The sequence below is a fragment of the Puntigrus tetrazona genome, chromosome 13 (genome assembly GCF_018831695.1).
Source record: "Puntigrus tetrazona isolate hp1 chromosome 13, ASM1883169v1, whole genome shotgun sequence".
NCBI lineage: Eukaryota > Metazoa > Chordata > Actinopteri > Cypriniformes > Cyprinidae > Puntigrus > Puntigrus tetrazona.
This window is the reverse complement of record NC_056711.1, coordinates 5,131,892-5,153,132: the sequence shown is the minus strand read 5'-3', so window position 1 is coordinate 5,153,132 and position 21,241 is coordinate 5,131,892. Positions and strand designations below refer to the sequence as shown.

The 21,241-nt window shown below is 38.9% G+C and overlaps 2 protein-coding genes across 3 annotated transcripts; one reads left to right on the top strand and one right to left on the bottom strand.

The window, feature by feature from the left end:
* The first annotated feature begins 200 nt into the window (after positions 1-200).
* On the top strand, positions 201-17,101 carry loxl3b (lysyl oxidase-like 3b). 2 transcript variants are annotated; one of them, XM_043255852.1, is made up of 17 exons: positions 201-363; positions 2,898-3,236; positions 3,313-3,476; positions 4,319-4,536; positions 6,375-6,431; positions 7,143-7,217; positions 7,989-8,196; positions 8,288-8,468; positions 9,315-9,469; positions 10,227-10,397; positions 11,290-11,445; positions 11,979-12,138; positions 13,379-13,622; positions 14,261-14,376; positions 14,471-14,607; positions 14,688-14,799; positions 15,742-17,101. In XM_043255852.1, exons 2-17 carry the CDS (start codon positions 2,906-2,908, stop codon positions 15,813-15,815), a joined length of 2,559 nt encoding a protein of 852 aa, XP_043111787.1. In that variant the 5' UTR covers positions 201-363; positions 2,898-2,905; the 3' UTR covers positions 15,816-17,101. The 2 variants fall into 2 exon arrangements, with proteins under 2 accessions (XP_043111787.1, XP_043111786.1); XM_043255851.1 differs by lacking the exons at positions 6,375-6,431; positions 7,143-7,217; positions 11,290-11,445 and having other exon boundaries at positions 205-363.
* LOC122356791 (serine protease HTRA2, mitochondrial-like) lies at positions 16,903-20,644 on the bottom strand. Its single transcript, XM_043255853.1, has 8 exons — positions 19,995-20,644; positions 19,555-19,759; positions 18,321-18,515; positions 18,215-18,247; positions 17,897-18,005; positions 17,748-17,817; positions 17,560-17,655; positions 16,903-17,468 (listed from the first exon to the last, which is right to left on the bottom strand). Exons 1-8 carry the CDS (start codon positions 20,414-20,416, stop codon positions 17,303-17,305), a joined length of 1,296 nt encoding a protein of 431 aa, XP_043111788.1. The 5' UTR covers positions 20,417-20,644; the 3' UTR covers positions 16,903-17,302.
* Between the last annotated feature and the right edge of the window lie 597 nt (positions 20,645-21,241).

Here is a 21,241-nt window from a genome sequence, read left to right as displayed (position 1 = left end):
ACAAGTAGGAAAATCTTTTCCTGAGCTGTGAAAGGGCTGTGTGTTTTTCCTGAAATAAATCCTGCCCCCTTTTCATTCGTGTGAAGTCGTCCACGAGTCAGCTCCACCTCTCTCCCCCCGTGCCCCGTCTTCCCCATCTCTCTCTCTCTCTCTCTCTCTCTCTCTCTCTCTCTCTCTCTCTCTCTCTCTCTCTCTCTCTCTCTCTCTGTCCAGCTGGCAAAACCCGTTATCTGCTCATCGGACGCTTTTCTTTGCTTTGTGCGAAGCCTGGGTTCTGCTGCAGGTACTCCAGCCTTTTCTTGACGCTTATAATAATATAAACTGCACGAGACTGTGCGGAGACCCGAGAGATCTTAACTTGAGGTAAGTGGAGGGGGTGGTGAAAATATGCTTTTTATTCGTCTGAGCGTGTTATTAAATGGTTTTATCTTTTACGCGAACGTGTCCTAGATGTTGCTGAATAGAGTGGTATCTTGCACGAGACGATCTGAGATAAAGCGGCTGGACGCCGAGTAGCATACACTTCCTTTTATTGCTCTTAGTTTTTCAGTTATGATTTCAAACCATCTGCAACAGTTTTGTGTTCTAAAGAACACTGATAATTAATATTAGAACACTACTGGAGTTCTTTTTTTCTCCTCCTCCGAATGAACAGCAGTGTTCAGAGACGTTGAACTGCATTTGAAGTCTCTTTAAATAAGTAAATAAACATCTGTTGGCATTTTGCCCTCATGTTTATTATCTTTGAGTTTATTAGTCAATTTACCTTGTGGGGTCCATACCTCAGCATTTCTTTTGCCTGTTTCTATAGGCGTTTCAAAGCATGATATAGTTTACAGATGATGTGATTTATATATATAATCGTGTATTTTATATTGTTGATATGATTTAGTTGTATTTTTCCGTGGAAGTATGTGCTGGTGAATCATGTGCCCCTGAGCTACTGATCTGTTTTCAATTGCGCTCCAGTCTCTTTACTACCTTGTATAATTGGATCCATTCAGGAAGGCTATTGATCTGTTCAGTTTGACATGTTTTACACGTGTAAAATTCTTGAAATCAGTAGGTGTTTAATATATAATATGCATTAGTGTACAGATTTATTAAACCATCATCCTAACCTGCCTATCCAGCATATGTTGTTTTTATTTCAACAGGATAAGGTGACAAAGGAGTCATTTTCCCCCAATATTAAAATTCCATCACCTCATTTTCACAATGCAATACGTAATTAAAGATGTGTTGTAAATGTTAGGCTTAATACAGAAATGAAAGGGGAAACACGTTCTACCAGTGTGGTATTAGAAAAGTTAAATAAACTAACAAACAAAAAAAAATGATTTTCACAAAGTGTATATGACCGAAAGTGGCCACATTTTAAAGGGAATGTTCAGGAATATGTCCATTCACCCTGATATGAATGTAATGGTTTTCGTGGTTACCGACATTTTTACCTGGATTAAAAACATTATGTTATGACTTGATATTCAGATTAAGGCAATTCATAGATCCAGTCTAGTCCACAAACTGACAGTAGAAGGCCATGTGTTTGGGAAACTCGCTCATAGCCTGTAAAGAGGGTGCTCAAGTTTTACATTCCTCTGTGACCCACAGGCACCAGAGTGACTTGTCTGTTAAGCTGTTGTTACATTAGTGAAATCCCATCGCCGCACCAGTGAGGGGCTGTTATATCATCCACACAATTATCTGTGCAATGTCATATACATACAAAGGGTTTAAACACTTCGGTCTACAAACATTATGAGATGAACCTCATGTCACGCAATCATAAAGTCAGTGGGTGGCTTGGTAAAATGTTTTACTCCTTCTCCTAAAGTCAATATGCCAGAGGGTGTCAGGATGGCCTACAGCTCGTGCTGATTAAATACAAAAATAGAGGAATGCACATGAAAGTATTGAGTTTAGATTACGTTTATGTGACGAATGATATGTCAAATGCAGTTATTGTTAGTTTTTCCTACTCGCTCATTCTGTAACAGTGGGTGCCCCGGGGAGTGTTGGATACATACACAGACATTTGATCTGGGTGAATCTCAAGAAAACATATCTGAGACCCATTTTTCTCTGAAATCAAATGAAATTTAATTTTTTATTAAAGAATCTAATAAATCTTATTTATAGGACTATTGGATTTTTTTAGGCGTAATACATGATAATCATTATTGTAAATGTTTTTTGGGTTTTTTGTTTAACCATTACGATGGTGATTATAATTATTAAAAGTTTTTTACTGTAAACATGATTTTTTTCCCCAAATTTGTTACATTTAACTGGAGAACGTTAAAAGAAAATACTGTTAATTAGTTGTTTGTGAAATTTAATAGCAATAAAGATAATTTCTTTTATTGCAGTTTTTTTTTTACATTACAGTAATGATAAAGTAAAGAAAATGTTTTTTTGCATTATGGAAATGAGAAGTGGTGATGGGGGACGGTCACCTTGCTTAATAATTGTCAAATGGCAGAAACTCCTCATGGTCCTAAAAATATTTAATTGCTTAATTGTCCTTAAACTGTATACAGGTTTGGAGTGAAATGTCACCCAAAAGTAAAATGAACAGAATAGGTTTAGTACGTCATTTCCAATCAATCTGTCAGTCGTGGGTTAATCTTGGGAAAAACACATTTTGCTTTTTGCAACGTTATCATTACCATAATGCTTCTAAACATTTAAAAGGTTTTTTAGAGAATAATTATTTACTGTATTTATTTATTTATCGCGCAATTTAAGTGTTACAGTCATTTCGTACAATACAGTAATGAAACAAAGTTTTGCGTTACGGTAATGAGAACTGCTTACATGACAGCGTTCAAATCAAAACATGCCGACTTTCGCACAGCAGTAAGCACGTGTTTTTCCATGTTTTCAAACCGCAGAACCGCACATGGAGCTGTGTCAGCGGTGGCGACACATTGTTGTCTTCCTGCTTCTTCATGCTTGTATCCCATCATGCTTTGCCCAAACCACACCGCCCACGCGTCTGAGCCCCACACCGACCCCTCAGACGGCAGAAAGCCCGGAGACCCTGAAGTTCCGTCTGTCCGGCTTCCCCAGGAAACACAATGAGGGCCGGATCGAAGTGTTTTATAAAGGCGAATGGGGAACCATCTGTGATGATGACTTCTCACTGGCCAATGCCCATGTCCTCTGTCGTCAGCTGGGCTTCGTGTCTGCCACGGGCTGGACTCACAGCGCCAAGCATGGCAAGGGCACAGGTAACGTTCCTGCATGCTCGTTCAGAGCAGATATAAAGCGGTTTCTGTGTGCTCAGGGAGTTTGTGTTTGCTCCAGGTAAGATTTGGCTTGACAATGTGCAATGCAGCGGCAGTGAGAGGAGCGTGTCCGTGTGTAAATCTCGCGGCTGGGGTAACAGTGACTGCACTCATGACGAGGATGCCGGAGTGATCTGTAAAGATGAGAGACTGCCGGGGTACATGGACTCCAATGTTATAGAGGTAAGGGCCGTACACAGACACAAGTACAAAGAAATGCTTAAATCTAAATGCCTCAACTTTTTACTAAATGTACCTACAATTATCTTTCTTTGGTTTGGCCAGTGCTGTCTGATAGTTTATCTTCACTGCTGCTGCTCTGTAATACTATTATTATTAAGTGTTATACAAATATATTTCATTTAATTTAAAATAAGTGTATGTTATGTTGTACAGTATTGTTTAGTACAAAATAAATGAATAACCTGTGTGCTTACATTGTTAATCAATTCATGGCCCTAACTCAGTACATAAAAGGAACGTTGCTAATTTAACACCTACTAAATAGATATAATATAAATAATAATAACTTAAAAACAACATGTTGTCTTTATAACAGAATAACTGATTTTGGTGTGGTCTTATTTTCACGTAATTTTAATAATATTGTCGTTTTTTTATACTTTTTTTTTTTCAATTTTCATTTCAATTAAATTTTTGAGTAATTGTATTATTTTGTTTTGTTAATTTGTGATTTTTTTTTTATAATTTCTTTTAAATATTACTTTAAGTGTAATTTAATTGTAGTCCATTATATTTTATTTATTTCTTGTTTTCCAGTAATTTTAGTGCTTTAACTTAAGCCAAGTTAGTTTGACAAGGCAACGTTACTAGTTGTTTAGTTTTGTCTGATATTTGTATTTTTATGCTTTATTTTCAATAACAAACACGACTCTGATCTAACAAGGAAACTGAGCTCCGTATTTTTCAACTTTCTTTTTTCCTGCACCGCCAAGCTTGTTCACTCCATGTTCGCGTGTGGTTGTCCATACGGTTTTTATTTTTTTGCATCATGCATCTCTCAGGTGCAGGTAGATGAGAATAAAGTGGAGGAGGTGCGTTTGCGTCCTGTGTTCACTATGGCCACTAAGCGGATGCCAGTCACTGAGGGGGTGGTGGAAGTCAAGAATAAGGACGGATGGGCTCAGATCTGCGATAATGGCTGGACACCCAAAAACTCGCGTGTGGTTTGCGGCATGATGGGATTCCCCCATGAGAAGAAGGTCAACAAGAACTTCTACAAGTGAGTGTTCGTCTTGAGACCTGGAAGTAGGGAAGGAATCAGTTTTATCCATCAGTTGATTGGGTTGTGGTTGGCCATGGAAATACTTGAGTATTACTCCATTTAGACTTTATGTGTGGCGTCTCACTTCACTGTGGCAGTTTAGGCAGTGTGAGAGGAAATTATGTTTACTTTCTCAGTCATCTGTGAAATGCAGCAACGTACACACAGTTTAAACCACAGACAAACATCTGGACAAGGAAACTATTGCGTAGACGTAGGACATTCACGCACGCCGACTGGTAGAAAGTAGTACACTGTAGGGGTCTCATCCCAAAATCCAGTGGAATGTTACAAGAATGTTCCACTTACATGAATAAGCCCTATGCAGAATACAAATGGCTTTACACACAATAAGAAAAAGCAAAGGGGAAGTCTCTACTCAATGTCTGTCTGCATTTATTCCCCATGTGTGGTTTTATAGACTATATAATGGTTCCATTTCTCAGCCCGTCTCCCTAATAAGACACGTACGCACCATTACCTTCCCCACATTCTTGAAACAGTGGCACACTGTGACTGATGATGTTTCCATAACCCCACTTCAGTTGTTTTTATAGTTTTTGGGATATTTAAAATGGAACTTCGGATTCCAGCATAGTAAGAGAAGCCCGTTTTATTATTGACCAGAAGGTTCCTTTCTTGAAAGCTTTGACTTTGTCGCAGTTGGTCAGTTCAAAATAACCCACAAAATACAATCAAAAACAAAATGTTAGTGCAAATATGGCCAAATATGATGGCTTTTTAACTAATATAATATGATGATACTTATATTAAATTATATCTGCGATAACTAATAACTGATAACTTTCTTTAACTTTAATTTAATATTATACAACATTCTGCGGTTAAAATTATAATTGCCTACTTTAGATGTGCTTTAGTATATTATTTAGTACACCAAAATAGATGTACTTTTTTGAAGTATCACTATAGGTTAGTAAAACTTTGATGTAAAATGTAAAAGTCAAACATTTCCACAATTCTGTGCTTTTTAAAAGTGTTTAAACATTAATGAAAGTCTCTTTAAGTACACTTATTCGGTACCATTTATTTAATTTATATCATCTGCACATAGTTTTTTATGAATATATGCTGTGACGTATACAACAAGGGCACATTCAGTACAAGTACACTATTTTTTTAAATATTTATTAAGGGTTAAAAGGTCAGTTCACCCAAAAATGAAAATTCTGTCGTGAATTACCCTTTCTGAACTTTCCAAGACAGCAACGCAGTGACCACATTAAACGCCCAGAAAGGTATAAAAGACATTATAATAGTCCATGTGACATCAGTGGTTTAACCGTTATTTTATAAAGCTATGAGAATAATTTTTGTGCGTAAAGAAAACTAAAATAATGACTTCATATAATGATTTCTTCTCTCCTGGGACAGTCCACAAACATTACCGAGTGGTTCTGCTGATGTTGAATTAAGGTTGAACCACTGATATCACATGGACTATTTTAATGATACGTTTCCATGCTATGACTGTGTTAGTACCCTTCCTGTCTATTCAGGGACAGAGAGCTCTTGGATTTCATCAAAATGTCTTAATTTGTGTTTTGAAGATGAATGAAGGTCTTACGGGTTTGGAGCGGCGTGAGGCTGAGTAATGACAGAATTTAAATTTTGTGGTGAACTATCCCTTTAAGGGAATATGGTGACACCACATAACCTTTCCCATCTCAAACACTCTAAACTGTCCTGAAGTGGACAGAAAGAAATAAGAGTGATATAGTAAACAGTGTACATGTGTTTATGTGTGCTTGACCCCATTTCCCTGTTTTCAACAGGCATCTCAGAAAGAGATCTGCTGAGGCAAAATCTAAAGTTAAAGTAACAGCGGCCAGGTACTCTCTGAGGGAAAGAAACCGGCCGTGTTCTTTCCCTAGAGGACATAGTGTGGCTTCAGTACACAACACTATTAGTGTTAGTCAACTAACTGTACTTTCCGAGCTTTAGTCGGTTATCATTTTTTTGTGATGGGGTTGTGTTGAAAGGCTCTCTCAGCGATGAATTTGTGTTTCTGTCTGAAAGAGTGGTGGACGAAACATTTCCCCATGAAGAACTTATTACCATCTGTTAGTTTTACTCACATAGTTTTGAGATGAGGCTGTGCTTGTGCAAGAGTAGAAGCTTTCTGAGGGAGATATCTCCAAACAGACACCCTCATACTAACCCAAATCCCTCCTTGTGCTTACTGCATGTTCACCTCGGTTACGTGTGCTTCTAACGTGCTAGTTTTAATGGATATAACAGGCATGGGAAAGTCATCACCACTAACATTTTTTTATTTTTTATGGGAGTGCTAGTTTGTAGTTCTCATCCCAAGGTTTCTGTTACTGACACTTACGGTGATTATTATTATATATCAAATAATTATTCAATTAGTTGGCTTGTGCCTCACAGCATCTTGATTAAGTCTTTATTGGTTGTGAAAAGACTTGTATCATATTGTCTTCTTCCCATGCAGCTGGTATGTATACGTGTGCATGTGCATGCTGGATGTTGCAGTGGACATTTGAGTGTTTCTGAGTGCTTAATGGATGTTTGCATTACAGGCAGGAGCCCAAAGCTAAGGCTATCACTAAATCTAGCACTAAGCCTAAACCGGGCAAATCGGCTTCAGCTAAAAGGTAACCTTGGTTAAAAAAAAAAGGGGAAACATACATTACCTTTTTGGCTCAGACCGTTCAAACCTTCTCTTTTGTTCTCTAAATCTAAATGTCGTCAGTCAGAAATGCTGCATTACAGGTGATTTAGGGGCTAGACAAAAGATATGGATTACAGAAATGTATTAAAAGACAAAGAATTATATGTTGAAATATGCTACCTTTTGAGAGGTTTTTTTTTCCTTTTTGAAAATAAATTCATATTTTCATATTTTTATTCAGCAACAAAACATTAAATTGAACAAAAGTCACATGCATAATTTTACAAAGGTTTCTATTTTAAATAAAATGTTCTTTTGAATTTGCTATTCATTAAAAAAAAAAATATATATATATATATATATATATAAAATAAATAAAGTCTTATGGTTTGTGTCTACATCAATGTGAATGAATGAGTTTATTAAATTACACGATTAAGTTGACATGTTCTTGAAAAGTCACTGTATCTCTATATAGTGTATAATGTTGGGATACTGGGAGATCATCAGTCAGCAGATAATAATCAGACAGTCTACTTATATTCTAATGAAAGTTAGTTGACATGTAGGTGCAAAGTTACTTATGGTCAACAGAATGTTCATAAGAGGCCATCAAAATAAAGTGTTACTGAATATTGCAATAGCTGCTGAGCTTTCAAACATCTTTCTCTGAATAAAGGCTTAACCTGAGTATGGACCTTAACCCGAAAATAATGTGCGTGTTAACATGGCCAGCTTCTCTTTCACTTCTCAGGCTGTATGCTGAACGACAAAAGAACCACTTCCTAGTTCACTCAGTGGCATGCTTAGGCACAGAAGTGCACTTGGCTGCATGTCCTCTGGAGTTTAACTATGGCAACGCCACGGAGTCGTGTCCTGGAGGGATGCCTGCTGTGGTCAGCTGTGTGCCCGGTCCACTGTACTCACAGAGCACTGCCATGAGGAAGAAGCTCAAGACGCCGGTAAACTGTGTATTTTATTAGCGCTACGCGAGTTAAGATTGGTTTTATATACTTCTGTTAACTGTTTCCATCTCTGTTTGTCTCTCATCAGTCTACCATACGGCTGAAGGGTGGCGCAAAATATGGTGAGGGCCGTGTCGAGGTGTTGAAGGGCAGCGAATGGGGGACGATTTGTGATGATCGCTGGAACCTGGTCTCTGCCAGCGTCGTGTGCAGAGAATTGGGCTTCGGCTCTGCCAAAGAGGCCCTCACAGGTGCCCGCATGGGACAAGGTGAGATTGCATAAGGAGAGACAAAAACAAATCAGGGGATGGACCGATGTAATGAAACAGATATAGACACTGTCTTTCCTGCAGTGAAGGAATGCATGGAATGCTTTTATTACCTGACCGGTGACCTGAACTCTTATCTCTGGGGATTTCAGAAATCGTATTACTGGCCTCATTTATTGCCTCCTTTATTGCCCAGATTTTCAGTTTCAGTTTGGATTCAATGCTAGCTGCTGAAAGGTATTACCAGCCTGCAGATTTTAGAAGATTTAACAAATTATTAATTAATTACACAATGTATGATGGGCACAGATGTTTTAGCTTCACATTATAGTATGAATCTTTGTATTTGACTGCATATGCTTTATTGTCCCTGTTATGGGACAATAAAGCATGTCTTGGACACACAGCTGGCACAGAAAAAAACATATCAGCAGTGTAACATCATGAGGAAAAAAAAAAACGTTCAGTTAAGAAGAGGAAGATACGCATGTGAAACGTTTGATATTTTGTATTTGTGTTTCATTCATCTTTATGTGTGAGTTTTTGTGAAAAAGTCTGGTAGTATGAAGTGTACTACAGCCACAAAAATACTGTACAATGGCACCAACAAGTATTTAAACAAACTTGAAACACTTTACGGGCACAGATAACCCTAAAACGAGCATTCAGTCATCATTTGCACAGCCTCACTTCATTTCAAACTTTTATGGCTCTCTTTCGTTTGTAGAACAGAAAAAGAATGACGGTAACCAGTCCAACGACTTTGATGAAATAAATCATTTAACCAAAATAAAACTTTTTCTGTGCTATAAATTAAACAGAATTTTGCTTTGTGTTTTGTCTCAGGTTTGGGGCCTATCCATATGAACGAGGTGCAGTGCACAGGTCATGAGCGCTCTCTGTGGGGCTGCCGCTATAAAAACATCACAGCAGAGGACTGCAAACACACCGAAGACGCTTCGGTCCGCTGTAATGTGCCATATATGGGCTATGAGAAAACGGTCAGAGCAACACACGCGTACATAACATTTCTTCTTATGTGTTGATTTGGTTTTTTAACACATAGGTAATACATGTCATTCAGTGTTTCTAGTGACTCTATATCGCATGCATTTGTATTGCTTGTTTTTCAATTTAAGAAGAACATAGCAATGATCAAACGAATTGCATCTATTCATAATATTGTTCTCAGTATTCATTTTGTCTCGAAATGGATGAAATATTGGCCATAATTGTCTGTATCAAGAGACAGTTATTGAAATTAATTAATCATCTGTTGTGGTTTATTATGACTGATCCACAACAGATGCAACTTACATTAACCATTATGCACCTACTGCTAGAAACCTCTTATATGCATGCAGAATACACCGGGGCTAGTTGTCACAAACCCTTACGCAAGAATTATTATGGTCTCCACAAAAATATGAAGTAGCACAACTGTTTTCATCATTATGATTTCTGCAAGATCACATGACACTGAAAACTGGGTTAATGGCTGCTGAAAATTCATCTTTGCCACTGTTATAATAAATAACATTTAACAAGCAATGGTATGGTCATTTTATTGGTTACCAATTACATAAATGCTAAGTCAGAATTGATTACTGCTTAAATAACAAAATTGACTTTTGTCATATCATATGAAACAAGAAACATTTTTTAGAGCAAGACTAAATGTGACAATTAGCCCCGGTCACCTGTATATTTCTAGTCGAACCCCCTCTTACCCCTCGTCCCTGGTTGTGCCCTGCTCAGGTGCGCATCTTAGGGGGCCGATCTCGCTACGAGGGCCGTGTGGAGGTGTTGTATACTGAGACTAACGGGACGCTGCGCTGGGGCCTGATCTGTGGAGAAGGCTGGGGTACTGAGGAGGCCATGGTTGTATGCAGGCAGCTGGGCCTCGGGTACGCCAACCATGGCCTACAAGTAGGATGCTAACAGTAACAGCAACACACACTTGCATGCTAACATTGCCTTGAACTTTCTGCTACCATCAAAAAATCAGATGGTGCTGGCTCGCACACTCCCACATACATATTCAAAGCCTTGAACTTGAAAAACGCACAACGTGAGTCAGCGCATGTAGTACAGGGACGGACAGAAATAAACCTGCTGAAAAGATCAGTCAGCTCAAGTTTGGCTATTGAACAGCTTGGTTATACTAGAGTAGCTAGTTCAGCATCAAACTAGTACTAACCAGCCATGCTGTTCTATACTGGGTCCTTGTTTATAAAGACATGCATAGTATGATCCTAAATGTGAATGAACATAAAATGTGAACCTATTATTTTATCATTTTATAAAGATTAATTAATATATCAATGGTAAATTACATACAATATACTTTTATATATATAAAAGAATAGAATTTATATAAAAGAAAAGTTTTTGTTTATATAATATATGTATGTGTACTGTGCATATTTATTATGTATATATAAATGCAAACACATGCATGTATATATTTAAGGAAAATATGTATTGTTTGTATATTTTATATACATATACATATGCATATATATATATATATATATATATATATATATATATATATATATATATATATATATAGTGAATGTATATTTATATATACATAATAAATAAACACAGGACACATACATATATTAATGAAACTTTTACTTTGTGCTAAATCCCGATTAATTGTTTGACAGCACTAACGTGTGTATAAATGAGACCCGTGGTCTTTTCAGCGGGGTCATCTGTCTGTGTATGTGGGTAAGCAGTGGATGGCAGGAGACAGATGGGTGAGCGGGGTAAGATGTGAGTGTGTTTGACGTGGCGTAGGTTGTGATTGCAGGTGCGTCTGTCAGGTGGGCGCTCACAGTATGAAGGGCGAGTGGAGGTGCGGGTGGGGCAGCGGTGGGGCGGTGTATGCAGTGAGGGCTGGACCACCAGAGAGGCCATGGTGGCGTGCAGGCAGCTAGGGCTGGGGTTCAGCATGCATGCTTTTACAGTGAGTACATGACATATACATGCTTGCAGACGCAGCTCTTTTCTTTCACCAGGAATGCTGTTTTTTAGGCAACACAAATATTTGTAAGTTACTTTTCAGAAATACAAATGGATGTGGTAGCCCTATAATCTACTGAAAAGCCATTAATTCTTTTTTTAAGTTGGTCCGAATGTCTGGTTGTGTTTTACCCTAAAAGGAAGAAATGATAGACATTTTATTTCAGGACCAAGATTTTCAAATACATATGAAATAACGTTATTTATTTTATAGTGTGACCTTGATAGCAATTATAGAATAAATATATATTATACAATTATATTTTGGTTGTTTTTTTTTTTTTTTCAAATTATCCTCCTAAATAAAAGAATGAAATAAAATCTGTCTGAATAATGACCTGATCTTCGAGTGTTGGATGCTAAATGCTTTACAATCTTTAGGGAGTAAACTGAAAATAGCATGTGACTGACAATCTCTTCATAGAAAACTGTAAATCAGCATCTGTCTGTGTTTGTTTGTGTTGCGTGTTTGCTAAGGAAACATGGTACTGGAACAGCAGTAATGTGACAGAGATGGTAATGAGCGGAGTGAAATGTACAGGAGATGAGATGTCTCTGAGCCAGTGCCAACACCACAGAACGGTCAACTGCCAGAAAGCTGCAGCACGGTTCTCGGCAGGAGTTATTTGCTCAGAAAGTGAGTAACCGTTCACATAAGCACACACAGATACAAATACCTCGAAATTGATTGTTTGATCATTTTGATATCAAGACTTTTCACTGACTGTAGCTCTTTGCCATAGTTTGTGCCTTCAAGACAGACCGTCAGTCACTGAAACATTCACTTAACTTGTTTAAAAACCCTCATTCATTTTGTTGTGCTCAGACCTGCATATTAATTTGGCTTTGGCTTTGTTTGGAACTATTTTCTATTACCTCTAGAAAAAAATATGCAAACGTTATATGCCCTAAACACCAAAGTCTCTTTAAGACGAGTCGTGTCACTCGGCGGCCATCTTTAAAACGTCTCTCGGGGCGTCCAAACTAAGCTGAATCTGTAGCTGAAGTCCAACAACAACTGTGCAATAATTGTAGTTTCTTTTGCTCAAATAGCGTTATAAAAGAAAGTCTCAGAAAGCTGATTGTTTCTATAGCAACCGGAACTTCTAACAGCAGGTGCGGTGATGCGCTGACTTTACACGTCAGCGATTGGCTGTTTTATTTAGAAGGCGGGGCTTCGTGTGATTGATCGGCCATTTTAAGCGCTGCGTTTTTCCTCATTCAAAACTACACGAGTGACACGTCTCGATTATTCTATAGCCTTTGACTCCACCCTCTACTGTACTATTTAACCTGAAACGGCATACAAAAGTGCATAAGTTTGTGAATTGGGACACTTTTTTTAAAAAGAAGGTATTGTTTATACAGCTGCTGTATAACAGCAATATCATACTCATAATCTAGTTCAGAGCCTAGCAGATTCAGTATAAGAGTCAAAACTGTTTTGCAAGAGTTATCCATAACATGTTTATAGATGGCTGTAATTCTCACCTCTCAGACGGTCAGTCTGCTACTGATGGTAGATCTAGAGCTGTGGTAAGTCTGCTGTTTATCTCTCTCTGAGAACTGGTCTATAATTAGTGAACCTCACATGGCAAAGACTTGACTTCAAATGACTTACACCTGTCTAGATTATGTATACAAATGAGACAACATATCATTTTCTCAACCGTTCTACGTTGAGCAAAACTGTTTGTTTCAGACATTAAAACCTCAGACATCCAGTCCAGTGACCAAAATAGAAACAAAAATCTAAATCAAATTCTTGAAACCAAGGCTATGTTTTCCTTTGAACTTTCGTTTTACATTTCCAGCATGCGGTTTCAGTGTTTTTGCATACTGCGGCTTGACGTTAAAATGCAGTGTTACTTCCCCAGCTACGTCTGATCTGGTGCTGAACGCCCCGCTAGTGCAGCAGACGGCGTATATAGAGGACCGGCCGCTACACATGCTGTACTGTGCCGCCGAGGAAGACTGTCTGTCTAAGAGCGCCGCTAAAGCTAACTGGCCTTACGGTCACCGCCGCCTGCTGCGCTTCTCCTCACAGATTCACAACATCGGACGGGCTGACTTCAGGCCCAAAGCAGGCCGTCACTCGTGGGTCTGGCACGCATGTCACGGGTAAAAAATAATGTTAAAAAAAGTTTTTATAATTTTTGTTCCTGTTGTGTTGAAAATCTGATCACTACGGAAGCTAGTTTCTGTCACTGAATAAAAAATGTAAAAAAAGTTATTGCTCTTTATCTCACAGTTTTGATGATTTTTTTGCTCAGTATTATGTGATGCAAACATGCAATTCTGATGCAATTTAGCAATTTAGATCAAACTAAAATTAACCACGATTTTACCACAAAAAAAAAAACATAATGTGCTGCATCTACTTATAAATATAAATAACATCGGTTATTCTCTTTATAAATCGATATTGTATCTGTTGTAAACAGCATCAATGTAACAACAGAACAGATCCAGAAATCAAACATCAACGAACAATACTTCAAAGACATTTTGACTGTGAATCTTACATAGATGAAGAACAGTGGATTTTCTTCAGATAATTGAATTTATCGGATGAATCTTCATATTTTAGAATTCAAAAAGCTACAATTTTCTGACTGTAGGTCAAATGGGACCCTCAACAAAATCTTGTCTTTTGACAAACAGATAATCTGTTTTTCTCTCTAGTCTATACTGCTCTTCTATCTGATCTCAGTCATTTCTGTGTGTGAGTTTATGTATGTGTGTGTGTGACTCCACAGACATTATCATAGTATGGACATCTTCACACACTATGACCTGATGTCTGCCAATGGCACTAAAGTGGCAGAAGGACACAAAGCCAGCTTCTGCCTGGAGGACACAGATTGTGACGAGGGTAAATCTAACTCCTCCAAATACACCTTTACACTCAGCTCTGAGTAGTTAGGCACGTTTTCACTTCTGTTTGATCGCCTGTTTCTGTATACTAGGTATTTCCAAGAGATACGAGTGTGCTAACTTTGGTGAGCAGGGCATCACAGTGGGATGCTGGGATTTATATCGCCATGACATCGATTGCCAGTGGATCGATATCACTGATGTCAAACCAGGAAATTATATCCTTCAGGTCAGAGAACGGGTGCAGATTAATGTGCACAAAAACATGCGTTGCTTTCATAGTGTTTAGACTTGTTTTCGCCTTTCCAGGTTGTGATAAATCCCAACTACGAGGTTGCTGAGAGTGACTTCACAAACAATGCCATGAAATGTAACTGCAAATACGATGGGCACAGGATCTGGGTCCATAACTGCCACATTGGTGAGACGCAAAGACATGTTTTACCCGAAAATGAAAATTTACTCACCCTCAGGCCATCCAAGTTGGATAAATGCAACATTTAACATCACTTGCTCACCAAAGGATCATCTGCAGTGAATGGGTGCCGTCAGAATGAGTCCAAACAACAGCTGATAAAAGCATCACAATAATCCACGCCAATCTAGCGCATCAATTAATGCCTTGTGAGTTGAAGAGCCACAATTATTAAGAAACTAATTCAAGTAATTTTTTACTTCAAACAATTGCTTCCAGTTAAAATACCTCTAATGCATAATGTTGATTTCTCTGAATCAGAGGGAGAAAATATGCACAGATCAAGTACCATTTGCAAGCAAAAAAGATCCCATGCTGTTCTAAACTAATATGTCATTAATATGAATTTTGATGCGAGATAACAACAGCTGGAGAACATGTCATCATGTATCGCTGTCATTTGGCCAGATTTGGTGTTTTAAAGTTAAAATGCCTTAATGATGGATTTGTTTCTTACAAATGCACAACCTTTCACTTCTCAAGACATTAACTCTTGGATTGGAGTTTCTTGCCAATTATTGTGATGTTTTATCAGCTGTTTGAACTTTCTTTCTGATGGCACCCATTCACTGCAGAGGATCTAACGGTGAGCAAGTGATGCGATGCTAAATTACTCTAAGACTTAGTTCACACTGCAGGTCTTGATGGCATTTTTTTGTTGAAATACAATGTTTTGTGCTGTAGTCACATTGTGTGAACCACATACGACCCTGAAGTGACCAGAATTATGCAACCATAGTGTGTGTGTGTGTGTGTGTATATATATATATATATATATATATATATATATATATATATATATATATATATATATATAAAAACACATTAAGGTAGTGCTTCCGTTCAAAGTCATATACTGAGATTTATTTTTCCTTGTCTTTATTTCAGGTGATGCTTTCAGTGAGGAGGCTGAGAAGCAGTTTGAGAAATACCCTGGCCAACTGAACAACCAGATCTCATAATCCTCTCACCAGACTGATCTAATTGGCACACCGAGACCATCTAATACGTAGGTTAATCCAGAATAAAATATTTATTCATTCAAACCAGCCATAAACTAATTAACTTCTCACATCGCAATCGCAGAAATCCTAAAATCTACAGTATATCAAGTTTTCACACCGAGAGTGTAACCGTATTGACATTACCTATCATTTTTGAATGAAAACACCCCGGGCTGCTGAGTCTGGCTTGAGTAGTGTGAAGATTGGATGTAAATGAACATTTGCTCAGGCCGTGCAGTGGTACAGCCTGCTGTATGTGTTTACAGTGCAATCAGGTGCTTATTTCCTTAAAGGTTTAAAAAGCCTTGTCGATGCATCACGCAGCTTGAGTGCTGCCGTCTCTGTGAGTTAAAAATACTTGAACGTTTTGTACTCCAGATGAGCATTTGTGTTTAAAAGCTGTTGCAAAGTGTGAATGTACGTTATGCTTCAAAGCTCTGACTCAACCCTATTTTACTTTCACGTATAACTTGTTAAATCTTAAGTGACGTTTTATTTTCTTTTTTTTTTTTGTTTTTACACGCTGTCCTAGATTCGTCTTTTCACTGAACTGGCTATACATTCGTGTGATCAGATACAGTAAAGTATTTCATGTCACTTGCAACTCTGTCGAAGATGAAAAAATAAAGTGTTATTTAAAGTCGTAATCAAATCATTTCAGGTATTTCAGGTTTCATGAGCCATTAAGCAAATAAATGGTAATAATTAAATGAACAGTCATGATGACTCGTTACGTTACAAAGGCATCCGCTCAACACGAAGCCAAAAGCCATTTTTTGTTCTAGTAATGCGTAGCAACCACATTGCAATTTTAATTATGTGAAAATCAAAACCTAGCATTCATCACTCACAGATTTTCCTCAAGCTTTGGGCTTTCGTCTGCGATCTTCCAGCTGTTGGCGAGTGGAAAATCCAGGCTAAATGAGTATAACATGTTTTGCTGCTAGTAGCCGTTGACTTCCATTGTATAGAAAACAATGGGGAAGGCTTTAATGACGTTTTTTTACATGAAAGTGTACCTGTACCAAAAACTGATCCGAAAGCATTAATATTCCAATGTTTTATTGTGAAGTCACAGTGGTTTGTAAAAAGTATTAAAATACATTGAATACAAAAAATCTGTAATGTTCGAATAAGAGCACCCACTTTTATTATGGTTCATTCATCTCATGATAAACCGTGTTTCACATATTTAGGAAGTATTCCTTCATAAACAATACTGATACAGTGTAGTTTAAGAGGACACACTAATATTGATCCAGCATAACTTCCAAAAAAAGTGCACAATTATGTTAACTTAAGTGTCCCGCTTCGCTACTATACTGTTAAGCCCTATAAATTATTACTTTCTTAAAACATCTCAAACTATATTTATTCGAATCGTCTTCCGCTTCTCATTTCTCGCTCTGGCTAACCATTTCTTCCTCTTATTTATTGGCTCGAGTTCACTCCGTCTGCTCGGGGGTCATGTGCAATATGAGGAGGTCGGGCCCCCGCCGGACCACCATGTTTAAGCTGTCGCTTGTTCTCACAGCGCTATAGATGTCCTCTGAGAAGTTCACCTTTGACCCGTTTATCTCAACAACAACATCCCCCGGTTTCACACCAGCTCTGTGAAACAGAAAACAGGAAATGGCATTAACGACAGGGAGGCCACCATCAACAAACCACAGCAGCGTGGGACGAGAGCAGTGCTGCTTACCTATCGGCTGGAGATCCTGAAATAACATGTTGGATGAAAACTCCATGAGAAACATTAGAGAAGGATATGTCTCGCATCTTCAGCTCTTTGATTATGCTGGAAAGGTGAAAAAAAAAAAAACACCATTTCAAGTTAACGTGACCATCTCGCACACATTTAGGGTATGTTATCGAAGCAAAGATAGGCACCTGGGGGTCAAAGTCAGCATTATCACGCCGATGTAACGCTGTTTTGATTCGGATTCTCCAAACCAGGACTCTGAAAACAGCAACACGATTCAACACAATACAAATGACGTGACTAACAAGAATGAGAGAGGGTCAAGGGTCACTCTTACTCCGCTTGTCTGCCGCGCGCTCGAGGAAGATGCGGACTCTGTCTGAGGGAATGGCGAAGGAAATCCCTGCAGTCACTTTCATGGTATTAATGCCGATGACCTCACCGTCCTGAAAGTTAAACATCACGTGTTCATATCACGTGCATCACGTCACATGACCAGAGATTGATTGGGTAAACAAATAAGTTCTTCTGCTATTAGTCCAAAGACAATAAATGAAATCTGACCTGCAACAACCTAAACAGCTCAACAGCTTCTTTGTTTCTAAAGACAAAATGTACCAGCGGTATGTTGTGTAAATGTCAGCCAGAGACTCACCAGGTTTATAAGGGGACCTCCTGAATTTCCAAACTGTAAAATAGATACAATATATGAATTATTTGATGAAGGAAACTAACATGCAGTCACACCCCAATTCTCTTACGTCTATGGTAGCGTCTGTCTGGATGTAGTCAATGTTGGAGTTGGACAGGCCCAGTTCTCTACTTCCTCTCTGGGCAGAACTGACGATTCCAGACGTGATGGTGTTCGTAAGAGAGAAAGGGCTCCCCATGGCAACCACGAACTCACCCTGACGCACATCAGAAGACTGACCGAGACGCAGCGTAGGGAGGGGATGCTGGGATGAGAGACATAAAACATTGGTATGAGTACATATTATATGCACACAGACACACACACACACGTGACAATGATATGCAAGTGCTACATACCCACAGCAAAGTTTGTTTTAAGTATGTAACAAATAAAAAGAGCACAGAAGCTACTGTGTAATGCAGCTGTATGTAAATCTAAACTATTCAGTCACTAACCGGTCACAACAGACAAGAATAGTGCGCACGTTTATTGTTGTTTAATAGAATTAGAAGAGCAAGTGCTAGAGTTATAGAAGAAGTGTATCGTTAAGTTAAAACCCTCTTATTTACAGTAAAATATTAATATTGTGAAATAATTGCTTTCTATTTTAATAAATGTTATTATTTTCCTGTTAAAGGGTTAGTTTACCCCCAAATTTTTAATTTACGTCCTAGGTGTATAGACGAATCCAATTGGAGTTTTGTTTTATTGCCTTTGAAATATGAATATTTATCTTACAAAAAGGCACGGATTCAGTACAGGAGGCGTTTATTCACCCCCCCGGAGCCACGTGAGGTTTTATTGAGCTTGCGCACACTTTATTTAACATGTTTTAAACAGTTAAAGGCAAACACCCACATGCTGCAAGGATAGAGCTTAAAAGCGCCAGGACAAGTTTTAGATAACACAAATTGGATTTGTCTGAAAGAAGAAAGACATCTAGGATGCTTCAGAAAGTACGGTAAGTAAAATTTTAATTTTTGGGTGAACTAACCCTTTAAGTCAAGGCAGGATTTTTAACAGGCAGTCTACTTCAGCCTTCCGTGTCATATGCTTTTTGAAGGATCATTCAGTATACTGATTTTACGCTCAAGAAACATTTTTTTTAATCATTCAGGTTGACAACAGCTTTCTGGTGCTTTTGCAAACCATGATACAATTTTTGGGGGATTATTTGATGAACAGAAGGCACAAAAGGAAGACCATTTCCTGGAAAAGCTATCTTTTCTGTCACCCTTGAGATCAATTTAATGCATCTTTTCCAGATGCTAAACAGCAATGCATCAAAGCACCTCTGGTACCTTAACATTAATTTTGATGGTAGCGATGTCTGCGGCTTGGTCGACATCCTGGACCGTGGCATTGTAAGTCTCTCCGTTGGTCAGCTTAACACGGACGCCGCGCTTGTTGGCGACCACATGGGCATTGGTCACTATCAGACCATCACTACTTATGATGAAGCCAGAGCCGTTGGAGATGGGCACCTCACGGCCAGAAAACGGGTGTCTGGAAAACACAACATACAGCATTTGTCCCAATATCCAGCAGAACTGAAACTAAATACCAATCTCACACACAATCAGTACACAAAAGATGTCCCTAAACAGGCCTAAACTGGTTTGCTGACCTCCATGTCTAGTCAGGGTGGCTAGCTTATAAGGGTTTGACAGCATGCATGCGAGACTCGTTTAAACCAGCTCGGTTTAAGCTAGTTTAAGAGCTGTGTTTTTCACAGACTCACCGCCCAACGATCTCGATGTAGACTACAGCAGGAGTGGACTTCTCAACCACATCCGCGATGAAGTTGTACTTGAACCGCGGGCTGTCCGGTTTAAACGGAGAAGCGCACTGCACCGTCGGCAGCAAGCCGTCAATTAGCAAACTCCTGACCGCGACCGTCCTCTGTAGAGCGTCTTTACCGTCCTCGTCTCTTAATAAATACCACAGCGCTCCTCCGAGTCCCAGCCCAAGCGCGGCTGCCAGGCGCCCGCCGCCTCCGGGGCTCCTCCGACAAACGACGGCTTCGTGCCGCTCTTTCCCCGGAGAGGAGTCAGAGAAGTGTCCCAGAGCCCTCGCTGGCATCGCATGCGTTTGCCGACCGCCGTCCTTGAGACATCTCGTGACTGTCCTTACGAGGCATCTGTTAACGTGTGATGTTGCCATGTTGCATCAGATCAGATGTATCGCGGGAAACGCTCAATCCCGATGGAAGCAGAACGCCACTGCGTCAAACGCATTACGTGTTAGCAATCGTTTCTGTGAGCACGCATATCAAATCTTCTTTAAACACGAATACTTCGTTAAAACGTTCTTTACGTGCGGTGGTCGAGGCGCGCCTGTCCGGTCCTCGGCTCTTCTGCGGGGTCCGGGACAGTACCGGAAGTAGTAGTGGCGCAGCTCGTCTGCGCATGTCTGATGAGAGGGAGAGCTCAGGGTTGCCAAATTCACGGTTACCCCGTGAACTGAGCTGATGTTAGGGGGCTTGGTTTTCCCCGCGGTTTTAAGAATAGCATATTCATCTTGAATAGATTGTATTCGACTGTAATTAGTATTTTTTTTACATTCCACCAGTAGCAAAAGTGATCCAATTTTGGGACGACCTTATATTAAAAGAGATAATTTGTGATCCTGGCTAGTGATTTTAATGTTTACATTGTGCATTACACATAATAGTTACTCTAAAACACGTATTTTAGGTATGAGAGAGGCATTTATATTGAGAGTTTAATAGTTGGATAAATACTGGTCTTGTCGGCTTTGTTAAACATCTGGCAACCCGGTGGGATACTCCTAATCTATTAAGTACCCAAAGCAGAAAATCTGACCAGCCAAGTAATTAGTATTTAACGTGACAAGCAAAACCTTACTAATCAGAAACATTATACAGATATGATAAAGCGATAGTAAACTCTTGCTGAATTTAGAACCGCATAATTTTTTCTTTTTTTTTTTACATTGTATCATAATATAAATAGTATCATGAAATAT

What these genes read in the sequence shown, in the direction of transcription:
- loxl3b (XM_043255852.1), top strand. Translation starts at nt 2,906, where the DNA reads ATGGAGCTGTGTCAGCGGTGGCGACACATTGTTGTCTTCCTGCTTCTT. An exon ending in TGGACTCCAATGTTATAGAG is followed by an intron (nt 3,477 to 4,318) that starts GTAAGGGCCGTA and finishes TGCATCTCTCAG; the next exon opens with GTGCAGGTAGATGAGAATAA. An exon ending in GTCTGGCACGCATGTCACGG is followed by an intron (nt 13,623 to 14,260) that starts GTAAAAAATAAT and finishes GTGACTCCACAG; the next exon opens with ACATTATCATAGTATGGACA.
- LOC122356791 (XM_043255853.1), bottom strand. Translation starts at nt 20,416, where the DNA reads ATGGCAACATCACACGTTAACAGATGCCTCGTAAGGACAGTCACGAGA. An exon ending in TACATCGAGATCGTTGGGCG is followed by an intron (nt 19,760 to 19,994) that starts GTGAGTCTGTGA and finishes TGTGTTTTCCAG; the next exon opens with ACACCCGTTTTCTGGCCGTG. An exon ending in AGACAGACGCTACCATAGAC is followed by an intron (nt 18,248 to 18,320) that starts GTAAGAGAATTG and finishes TCTATTTTACAG; the next exon opens with TTTGGAAATTCAGGAGGTCC.